Here is a 12,128-nt window from a genome sequence, read left to right on the forward strand (position 1 = left end):
CAAGTCCCTGAACATCACTAGCATTTCAGAGCAAACACGTATTGCCGACAAAACAAAAAAAAGGTGAAAAAAAATGACTTGAAAGAACCTCTGATGTTCAAAGTATGCAATTTCTAAGTAGCTTTGTGTTTATGAATATTTACATCTCCTTATCATTACTAGGAGTTTTAGAGTATAGTGGATAAATTGTCATCCAAAATTGAAAATACAGTGGTGTGATATGTATTGTATGTCAATGACAATTCTGCAGAATGACTAGGACGTCCCTGATGGTCATTTGGAAACAAAATTAATCATAATGTGAGTCATGTTGTTCCCTAACCCCCAGCTAACTTCAGTGCATCTCCCTCCCCGTCCAAACCTGTGCCCTTGGTAGAGCCCTCCTCATTAAAGCCCAATCAGCGAGTGCCATCATTACCTGTTTATTCGTTTCACTCGTCCCTCTCCTCCCTCTCTCCCCTGCTCTCTCTGCTAGCCAGCCAGCTGCCACACACTCCAGAGGATATTCCAATTAGAAACAACATACACAGACACACAATTGTGCACTGGTGGATATTCCAATTAAACACAACACACCAGGCAAACACAGTCCAATGCAAATGCACAAGAAGTCATCGGTGGACATTCTAATTAGTTGGATAAATGTGGCCGGGGGGCTGCTGGGCCCCGGTAGTAAGAATGGACCCTTCAGCGTGTCAGCATCCACACACACAATCGCACACACAATGGTATACTTGTGAAAGAAGAACAAATACACACAAATGACTTCTGCAGTTGCACATTTAACTTTTACCACACACTAAAAACAACATTAGTGCAACCCTCACTTACAAACCATGACAGTATTAGAGTTGCTGTCAAGGGATGCTGTCCTTACTAGCTTATAGTTGCTGTTCCTTTTGCTGTGTTATTTCGATGAAACTAGCAACTACAGAAGCAACAGTGTGGTCAGATTAGAAGCAAAATGTACCCCTCCCAATATGTCTGCAAAGTAAACGCCATCATTTCTTGGTTTTTTTTACATTTCCCAGAGTAGTGCACGGTTTCTTGTTTCTGGTAGTGATGGGAAGTTCAGCTCTTTTCAGAGAGCCGGCTCTATTGATTTGGCTCCCAAAGAAGAGCCGGCTCTTTCGACTCCTGAACGGCTCTTAATTTAGGATCTTTTGTAGCTGTATGTTTTACCTTAACTTTGCAAAAACTAATGGTCTGTGTGTTGAAAACCCTTTTACGTACAGTGTTTCTATGAGAAGCCTTAAAATTGCCCAATTTTCTGCATTTATTCTGTTACAAAACCATTCTTACTTTTGTTTAGTATTTTAATCAAACTTTTCTATTGCACAAATTAACAAAAAACTGCAAATATATCCACAGAACAGAACCAGAACCAAACTCAAGCAAACAGAACCAGAACAAACTCAAGCAAACAGAACCAGAACCAAACTCAAGCAAACAGAACAAGAACCAACTCAAGCAAACAGAACCAGAACCAAACTCAAGCAAACAGAACCAGAACCAACTCAAGCAAACAAAACCAGAACCAACTCAAGCAAACAGAACCAGAGCCAAACTCAAGCAAACAGAACCAGAACCAAACTCAAGCAACCAGAACCAGAACCAAACTCAAGCAAACAGAACCAGAACCAAACTCAAGCAAACAGAACCAGAACCAAACTCAAGCAAACAGAACCAGAACCAAACTCAAGCAAACAAAACCAGAACCAACTCAAGCAAACAGAACCAGAACCAAACTCAAGCAAACAGAACAAGAACCAACTCAAGCAAACAGAACCAGAACCAAACTCAAGCAAACAGAACCAGAACCAACTCAAGCAAACAAAACCAGAACCAACTCAAGCAAACAGAACCAGAGCCAAACTCAAGCAAACAGAACCAGAACCAAACTCAAGCAACCAGAACCAGAACCAAACTCAAGCAAACAGAACCAGAAACAAACTCAAGAAACATAATGGTATGATCCTATATCCTCACATGTGATTGGCCGCATTGCCGCCATGCTGACCAATCAAAACAAAGTTCTGCTGTGAGCAGAGCTGGGGCTGAGCACTGTGAGAGCTAAGCAGCGAAAGGAAAAAACTGGGAGCCGGCTCTCTCTCGATGCAAGCCGTCTCTTCTGATTCTCTATAAAGCATCAGCTCTCAGAGCCGCAGCTTTTGATCATGACACATCACTAGTTTCTGGTGAGTCTCAGTTTCACTGTAAATACTGAGTTACACAGAAGCCTCACTCTCACTTTCTTCAGCGCTATGAACCCAAAAAATGAAATAATTTTTGTATGATTTATTCATAATCGATGACTCTTAACAGTGCTAAAATAAGGACACCATGATGCAGATTTGAAAAAAGGAATGATGTAAGCTGTGTCAGACATGTCCTCAGGAGAGGAACTACCAAACGTTTAAAGTGCATGTTTGTTGAACAGAGGTCAGATCAATTATTCCTGATACACCCTTAGAAGTTAGGATATCTAATTGCTTATATGCCTCACAAGATTATCAAGCGTCTGTCCCACAAATAGAAATATCTGATCTATAACAGATTGTTTGTTGCTCTTGGATGCAGATATTTGTTTATGGAAATTTGAAAATTGTCATCAGATTACTGCTGATGAGAGCGAGGATATCATTATGACAGATTGCGTTCTGCCTGCTTTTCTCTACAAACAGTTTTTCCTGCATACATCAAAGCCTGATAAGTGATTCAGCGGCACTACTTGTCCTACAAACATACCACAGATGGAAACGAAAACACTTCCCATATGAAAATTCAGACCCTCGCCTACAGATTTGACATCAATACATAGATTCTTTAAATGGAGATACTTATTGTTAAAATGGAAAAAAAAGGTTGTTTTTGAAAAAGTTAGTATCTGAGTCACTCTAAACTTTCTGTATCAATAACAAGCGACAATGTCGCCGGCTTTTTGATGGAAAAAAAGAAAGAAAAAAGCACTCTGAAACATCCAAAGAGTGTGTGATTTCCCTGATGTGTGATTAGACGGGATCACTTTGATGTCAGCTTTTTTTGCCAAGCAACAAAGGCGTTCACCCACCTTGGAGGCAAAATGGGCTGAGACGCGAGGAAAGAGAGAAATGAAAATTGCCTGACTGACACTCGAAAATAGGGTGAGAGGAAAGAGTCGACTTTTTTTTTACCAAGGTAGAGGAAGGAGAACTGGAACCTTTTGTTTGTACTACTACTTGTAGCCTGAATTTCACTATCTCCATCTGCACTATCTATATCTGCTTTCAACACTGCCTCCATGGCACAGCTGCTTATCTTTCTACTATATGCACACATGAGCAGTATACAAAGGTTGAGTAGTGTGATGTACAACCTGTGACATCTACAATCAATGGCCTGCCTTGAATCTCAATGAGTCTATCAGGTGTTATAAAGCTGCAAGAGCACTATCAAGAGTTGGAATCAATACACCATTGCTGCTTTAGTGCAGGTAAATGATTTATTGTAGTATTATGAATCACATTAGGTGTTTGAGTGTATGTATGTATGTGCATGGAATCATTTGACTCTAGGCTGATAAAGACAACTCTTAGAGGTCACTTACACATCTGAAAAAAGGGTCTCCAAATGCTAACAGCCCTTTAACTTAAACCAATAGCTTGTTGTTTCTCCTTATCACAGGCAATTGCAGTTGATCTCAGACAGCAAATTATCTGTTAGGTTTGTTAAATTGAAAGATTTTTAAAGGCCAGAGTTGGTAAAAACAGCCAGTGTTTCAGAAGAAAGAAGCCATGAAGGTGTCAATTTCACATCAAATTAATAACAAGATGGTGAATTTCATTTATGATGAAACTTTCAAATAATTAGGTAAAGCCTACATCCTCTAAAAGCTGCCCCAACACGCACACAATTTCCAGCAGCTTGTGAAAGTTACATCTTACTCGCATCATGCCTTCATCAATAATTGACACATGTAGGCAGACTCTGCAGGACAACCCGCCACAAAGCCTGGGCCCAAGCATGGATCCAGTCAATCAGCCAGACAGAAAATCCTCTCATACTCCCCTGGGATTGTCTAGAGATTTTGGACTCTGAGCCATTAGTGTAGCTACAATTGAAAAACATATTCTATATCCATCTTTCTGTGCCAAAAGATGCAGTTTTGATCTCCAAGAAGTAGTCAGCAGATGAGAGGAGGCAGACTTCTTTCCAATAGCAATACATACACATTTATGAGTCAAAAAAGTGATTCCAAAACTTAATAATGCTGCAAAATGGGCTCAGAAGAGCTTAGTCATGCTCACAGGAAGCCCATAAACCAAAGCATTGCTACCCACATGTGTGTGAATAGATATCTTATAAAAGATATTACACATGAACACACGTTTCACTAAAGCACCCTGCCTGATGGGAGTCAAACCACGCTCAAATACACACACAAAGAGAAGAGGAGCCAACAAAAACACCCTGTAGTCATCTTTTCATTCGACTTTATGATGTGTCAAAGAAAATGGTTTAAAATCCCAAGCAGGTCATATACGGGGTAATCCAGCAGACAGTCAGTCACACACCAGGGTTTCATCCTCTCTGCAGACTCATAAATCCTAAAGATGATGAGGATGAAGAACAGGTATCTGCACTACACTCACGCTCTCTGTAGACGTCATTCACGAAAGGGATGCAAAAAACCTGCAATTAATGTTTGCAGGTGACGTATGTGATAGGATTAACACACACAGGAAAAAACTCTATCAAAAACACACACTCACCCTCTCTGCAGACTGTGACGTGCCAAAGAAGATGGGTATGAATGCCAGCCAGATGATGCAGGTGGTGTACATGGTGAAGCCGATGGGCTTGGCTTCATTGAAGGTCTCAGGCACCCCTCGTGTCTTGATGGCGTAGACCGTGCACGTCACCATCAGCAGGATGGAGTAACCAAGGGAGCAGATGAGGGACAGGTCCGAGATGTCGCACTTAAGGACGCCGCGTGCCGACAAGGGGTCCTGGGTCCGCTGCTCTCCGTAGTCTACAACCGTGTGGGGAGGGTCCACAGCGAACCAGACGAAGACTCCAAGCAGCTGGACGGAGATGAGCGAGAAGGTGATGACGAGCTGGGAGGCCGGGGAGATGAACCTGGGAGGGAGAGTGATATAAGGAGGTGGTGCAAAAGTAAGAAGCTTGTACCAACCAAAATAAAAACAACTATTCATATTCAAGTTTTAGCAAATGAAGTCCTGAACAAAAACTTTCTTGAACAACTCAAAGATCCTTGACCACCAGCCTCAAAACAACCAGTTTTTTTTTTTTATAGTGATTCAAAAGTTGATGGAAGTTTTCTTCTTCACAAAAACAATATATTACATTCCTATACATTCGCCCATGCACACTTCAAGAGATAGGGTGAACTGAGGAGAAAGGTAATGATGAGATCTGAGCAAGAATGAAAAAGAGGGGCGGAGAGGAGCTGCACATTGCACTAGAGAGAGGAAAAGTAATGAAAGATGAAAAAGAGATAAAAAAAAAATAAGGGCGAATAATACCCAAAACAAAAGATGGAGTCTCATTCACACACACCAAGTGAAGACCAAAACCCCTTCTTCAAGCTCCCTGATTCAGAGGATTTTCTGTGCCTGGCTACCATGAGACAAAACATAGAGTGGAACCTGATAACAGCCTTGAAGTTATCTTTGCAGAGAGTCATTGTAAGCAGACTTTATTAATCTGTGCCCTTTACCTCAACAACTTCACTGTTGTGTGTTTTATTTTTCTTAAGTTGTTTTACTCCAGCTACAACTCAGCTGGCAAAAAAAAAAATAGAATGACATAGAAATGCAAAAAGTGCAGTTCCTCAAGTCACCACTTGAGGCTTTATCCAAAAGTGAGTCTATCCCCATAAAGCCCCATATTAAAATGACAAACCTTGAAGCAGAAGTTAATATATTGAAGTCTGGTCCTCAAACTATCATGGTCACTCCATTCATTCTCTGTTCAGCTGGAAGGGGGATCTGAATACTTAACATGTTTAAAAAATATGAAGGCTTACAATTTTGCCATGCTTGGTTTAAGTGAAAGGCTGGTTCTGCTAATTATCTAACAGACACCCCCACAGCTAATTCAATTTAAAGGGATAGTGTTGTTTTCTTTTTCTTTTTTTTAATTGAAGTGGAGTTTGAAGCAGAGTTGTAAGAGGTACTCATCAAAGTTTATTTCCCACTGGGGATCCTAGTCAGCACAGCCTCTTTGTTCATAAACCAGGTGGAGGACCAGCAGGGAAGCTAGCCTATCAACCCCACCACATAATTGAGCTAACTTTAAGAAAGTAAGACCCAAACACTGATGTCCACAGAAGTTTATACTAAATTTCGTTGGTTTTTTTTTTTTTTTTTTTAAATGATGCCACTAGAAAGCCCATTTGTTTTTGCGATATTCTTAGTCGGGATGCATACATGTTTATCTGTCTGCAACAATAGATCATCCGTCTGGGTCTGCAGGCTTTGAAAGAGACACAATTACAACTACTGTGTTCATACAACCCCACTTCAAAACACCCAAACCAAACCAAACCAAATCAAAGGCTATATTTGTGTCATTCTTTCCATTTGGAGGTTTAATCATTTAAACCTTGGACAATACTATGGCTCAATTTGTTCTTCTGACAGGCAGCCAAGAAATCTTTGCTTCAGAATCTTGATAGAATGAAAATTCAGAATGATTCTATTATTGCTAACACATATTAGCCATTACCAAAGTCTAGTCTGTTCCCTGCTTGTTAGCTTATCAGTGTTAGCTTCACATTGCATTATGTGTTGCGTCCTCCATGGGTGTCAGGATTGTTCTTGGCCTTCCTCTGAAGAGAAGACTACAGGTCAAAATGTTGAGATGAAAGTATATTAAAGGGACAGTTAGATTTTTTTAAGTAGGATTGTGTTAGGTACTTGGCAATAACAAGTGTATTACCAACAGTGGATCCCAGTTAGCTTGGCCATGAGAAACCGAGCGGACCAACACAGAAGCTAGGCCATCAACCGCTGCAGACAGGGTCAACTTAATAGTCAGACACAAACATTAATGTTTGCCCCAACCCTGGACACTTTTAAGAAAGCAATCAAAACGCACCTTTTCCTTAAGACCTTTCCCCATTAGATATCCCCACCTACCCCCCAGACCCCCTACCTAACCCTGTGAAGCGACCTTGGGTTTCCTGAAAGGCGCTATATAAATATCAGTTATTATTAATGTCGGTGTAAGTCTAGGTAGTATTTAGACATTTTTCAACACTTTACTTAGCCATCAGAAAGCTCATTTGTTTAAGGACATGTTCCTCTGCCTGCACTAAATAAAAGCACTCATCTGCTGCACTATTACAGTCTAAATCTTTGGTAAACACTGGTTGACTTGCTCATTTGCAAGTTGATAAAGTTGCCAGTGGCAGACAAACTAAGTGTTTTCATGGGGCATCCTCTTGTCCAGTAATGGCAGTGTCTGGCTGAACTAACAACCCTAAAAAAGCAGTCAACAAAGCAATGGGTGAGGTCATGGTGGCTAATTCTACTATCTGTAGTATGAGTCATATGTAACAGTGAATAGCAACTGCTGCACTGAGCTAAAAAAACAAAACAAATACATATTTCGATCATTCCTGGAAAACATGCCATGAATTCAAAATCTCAAATATCATAGAGAAAATCTTTTATGTATGAGTAGTAGCCGTACAACTCGTCCAAATCTTACAGTTGGGTGTTGCTGGAGGAAAAACAGATGACCATCTGGGCAGCAGGGACATGAACCTTAGCACTATTAAATACCTCATTAACATTTTAGCCACTTAGTTGATGCTCTCTTCCAGAGTCACTGTCACTGAGTGCAAACAGCACAATAGGTGAGTGTGAGTTCATGACTCTCATACATAATGGATGAAAAATAAATGATGAATAATGATTGGAAGCAGCTCAGAGAAGAGATAGACTCGGGTGTGTATTCACAGAGTGAGTAAATCCCCTCTAAGTGTACAAGAAAACACACAGACAGCGACCTTCAGTGCGTCTACAATCATCCAAATCTACGTGGACTGAAAAAGCAACCAGACAGAGAGTGTGTAATGAGAGGTGGAGTCCTCACCTGGGTGCTGTCACAGACTTCTTCCCCTGTTCAAAGATGCGATGTATCCTGTTGGTCTTGGTGAGCAGTGCTGCGTAGCTGAAGCACATCCCCAAACCCAAGAAAATCCTCCTGAACGAGCACACTCCCACGTCCGGCGTGGCGATCATCAGGAACGTTATGGCGTAGCACAGGAAGATTCCCGTCAGCAGCACGTAGCTCATCTCACGCCCTGATGCTCGTACGATGGGCGTGTCGTTGTAGCGGACGAACGTGACGATGACGAAGGAGGTTGCGATGATGCCGAGCATGGAGATGAAGACGGGGATGATGGCCCAGGGGGAGTGCCACTCCAGCTTGATGATTGGGATGGGAACACAGCCTGTGCGGTTGGTGTCAGGTCGCATTTCGTACGGACACAGCTCGCAGGTAAACTCTGATGCCTGGGAAGACAGTTTTGTTTGTTTTATGGAATGATAAAATCTTTACTAACATTTTGACTTTTTTCACACCAGACACAATGGTAATTCTAGCAGCCATATATTGATTTAGCTGATTTCTTACTCTCTTACAACCATCATCTTTATTAAGCGTCTACAGATGTGTTAATAACATAAATAACAAACCCTTTCATCCAACAGAGCTTCCCCACACAATCTATATATAAAGTTTGAATTGCTTCCAATCTAAACCTACTCATTAAAGAGAAAAAAGCACATTTTTACAAGACTTCATATCCCATTTAATTCCCAAATCTATAACAAAGGTGTCAACAGATTATTGATTTTTGCTCTGCTGCCAGTATGCCCAATATTTCCTTTTTCCTCTGATTGCTTCCTGGCCAATGGTGCTCTTTTCACGTATAGCCGCTCACTCATAGATTTTTTTAATTTAATAAGAAGGGCGACGGGCTGCCAAATTGTCTCTTACCATGATCTAACTCACACGGGGGATGTATCCTTCTAATGCCTGTTCAGACACGTTTCCCTCCCCTCATATTAAGAACCTCTGTTTGCTTTAATAGCATCAGTGGGGTGCTTTCTGTAGATATAAATCTAAAATTGGTCTCCATTTTTGATTGCCTTAAATGAGTTTACGCAAAACTAAACCCTGAACACCATCTAGGGGATAGAACTTACGTAGGGAAAGAGTGAGTAAGCAACAGCTGCTTGCAAAGTTCATGCATGCAGAGATTACCATATTAGGAAAATCAAATTAGCATTTAGCACACAAATTATTGATTTGATCTCGTGTTAAAGCGATCAATCAATTTGAATGTGGTTTAATTTTTAAGCAGGTCCAGGGAGTTCAACTGAGGTGAGACATTTGGCACAACAACAATCAATTAATAAGTCTGAGAGAGGCCTGGTGGGACTGAACACAAACAAGACTGACATAAAAATGTCTGGTTGGATGCAAAGAAACTTGAAATGCAGTTTCCCAGCCAGCATAAAGTTATGCACTGAAATATTCTCCTTCCATTAGACTAATTGTCATCCAAACACTTAAATACAACATGCAATCTTGTTGCATACTACACAGCAATAATGATGGAAAAAACAGTGTTTGAAATCCTGCAGCATGACACTATTAGCATTTTGCCCATTGCCTACTGGGCTACACACCATGATGTTGCATCTTGAAAAGCTGTTTTGCAACATATTAAAGCACAAACAACTAAATTAAGGAATATTCAACTAGGAATAGAAGCTTAAAAATTCAGTATCCCCAGGAAATGGTTTACCACCAGCTGCGTTAACACCAACTTCTTGCAGCGTGTATTTCTAAAGCAATTTACCAGATAGTGGTAGCCCTCACAGCGCTCGCAGTGCCAGCAACAGGGCACACCTTTCACCACTTTCTTCCTTTCTCCTGCTCGGCATGGGATGCTGCATACAGAGGGTGGGAGAGACGGGTCACCCATTTTCCAACGCATGGCCTCGACCTTTTAAAGAAGAGGAGAACATTTGAAAAAAAGTATATTATTTTGGTCTTGCAGTACCAAAAGTATTTGTATGCTCACAACTTTCCACCTTGATGTGGTGTATTATGAGACACAGAGATTGGCAGCCATCTGCTGAGGCTCACATTACTTTGTTTGAACAGTCCTTTAACACTCAGTTTTCTCTGTGTACCTGCACAAACTGTGTCTTCAGGGCAACTTGGAGAGCAATTAGCACAAGCAGATCCTCTGATCGTTTTCCTGAGTCCTGCCGGGCACAAAACGTACACCAGCTACTCTGGAAGCCAGCAATCAGACCATAATCAGATCTGGCACAAATAGGCCATCTGTATTTCCTTCTGTGTGTCTTTGTGTGTGTGTGTTACCGTGGTTCTCAGTGTGTGCATATGTTCTGCCATGTGTGCGTTTAGTTTGTTTGTGCTCACATCACGCTGGCATTATAGTGAATCCCAGAGCTTTCCGTATGTCTAAATTCTGGTGCGTGAGTTTAAATTCGTTGTTATGTGTGTGAGTGATTGTAACTCTGTCATTACACAGAGTCCCTGAGGTTCATCTGTTGCCGACGGGTGCTGGGGAAAATGGAGCGTTGCTGTTTTAAACAGGCACACAGTGTACCAGTCCAAAAAAAAAAACTAGTTAGCAGGAAAAACCCATCAGGGACTGCAAAAACAGACTTGATTGGATCATTGACACACATAGAGAAACATACACACTCACACTCAAGGCATTTGGACACCAATATTGGATTACTGTTTGTTCATATTTTAGTGCTGCAAATATATTGTCAGGAGAAATATTCTATGCATGTTTGTGCGCATACTAGCATAGTTCAACATAGTTTGAAGCAGTTTTGTTGCTGTTGTTTCCCACTTGTTCTGTTTTTTTTAATTCACTTTCTGATAGCCTTCAAAGGTTTTGATGATTTTTCTGTGTTCATGCGACTTGACAACATAGGCCTGGTCTTGTATTATCAGTGGCGCCGCCAGGGATTTTGGAAAAAATATCACATTGGGCCCCATCACCAAAGGCCACAAGAACCCTGTGCAACTGCTGTAACCACATCTCCAGGATCCAATCGACCCAGTCAAAGCTTTACAAAACTCTACCTTTTCAGCTGTCTTGCCTCTTGGACTCAAATATTTACTGTATGACTGGTAAAAATGAAGGATTCCCTGCACACAAGGTGAATGATTTGCCCTTTCTTTTATTATGTTTTCATGGCTTCATCATGGAACCAAAAGGAACTTTCATTGTGGACCTCAAACTAGCAAACAGGTTGATTTTAACCACTCAAAGACTATACCAACCTTTCCTGGAGAAAAACTGGGTGACATACTGTCGCCCTTTCTTCTCTCTCTCCTCTCTCTTCTTTCTTTCCCTCCTTTTCTGGGACCCAGGTTTTGTCTTTCTGATTAGCACGGCTCAGGCTGGGCTGCACCATTTCATGCCGATACAGGGGGATTAATATGAATTTGCCCAAATAAAGTAGAGATCTCTGATATACATTTTATGAAGACAACGGGACCGTTTTTGAATTACCTTATTCTGAATAAAATATGAATTCTGATTTTTTTTAATTAATTTTTTTAATCATTATTTCCAGGCCCCCTGTCAGTCATGGGCCCGTAGAATCATCCTAACTTTTCCCACCTATACGGCGCCACCGTGTATTATATACTTGAGCAGTCTCATAACCCACCGGCTATTGCTTGACAATGATCTTTGCTTGGGGAACAATGGCCAACTTCCCTGTATATCAGTGTAACCAGTGGTTAGCAGTAAATGACTTCCAGACAAGACTTCCTATATCATGTGCTGCGTTGTTTACATTTCAATTAGTAACTTCAGAAGCAACAATATATTCAGATCAAAAGAAAGCGAAACTCCCACCTCCAGGTATGTCTCCCCAAAAAACCACACCATACTTTCATGTGCCCAATCATTTGTTCCTGTTGAGTCTCAGTTTTGCTGTAAGTAATTAGTTACATGAGAGGCCTCATTCTGACTTACTATGATAGTATGAACCCAAAATAAGAAACTGATTTTCTTGGGATTTACTTGCAATTAACAGGACTCAAGCTTG

The 12,128-nt window shown here is 41.0% G+C and overlaps 1 protein-coding gene across 7 annotated transcripts in view; it reads right to left on the minus strand.

Moving 5' to 3' along the window:
• The window catches only part of grm8a (glutamate receptor, metabotropic 8a), a 315,548-nt gene that overhangs the window by 22,898 nt on the left and 280,522 nt on the right, over nucleotides 1-12,128 (minus strand). For all 7 annotated transcript variants that reach the window (XM_034674012.1, XM_034674009.1, XM_034674007.1 and 4 more), the window contains 3 exons: nucleotides 9,881-10,027; nucleotides 8,104-8,525; nucleotides 4,752-5,118 (listed from right to left, as the gene is read on the minus strand). In XM_034674012.1, the coding sequence (XP_034529903.1) occupies nucleotides 4,752-5,118; nucleotides 8,104-8,525; nucleotides 9,881-10,027 (936 nt within the window). The remainder of the gene's footprint in view (nucleotides 1-4,751; nucleotides 5,119-8,103; nucleotides 8,526-9,880; nucleotides 10,028-12,128) is intronic.

The sequence above is a fragment of the Notolabrus celidotus genome, chromosome 21 (assembly GCF_009762535.1).
Source record: "Notolabrus celidotus isolate fNotCel1 chromosome 21, fNotCel1.pri, whole genome shotgun sequence".
In the NCBI taxonomy this organism is placed as follows: domain Eukaryota; kingdom Metazoa; phylum Chordata; class Actinopteri; order Labriformes; family Labridae; genus Notolabrus; species Notolabrus celidotus.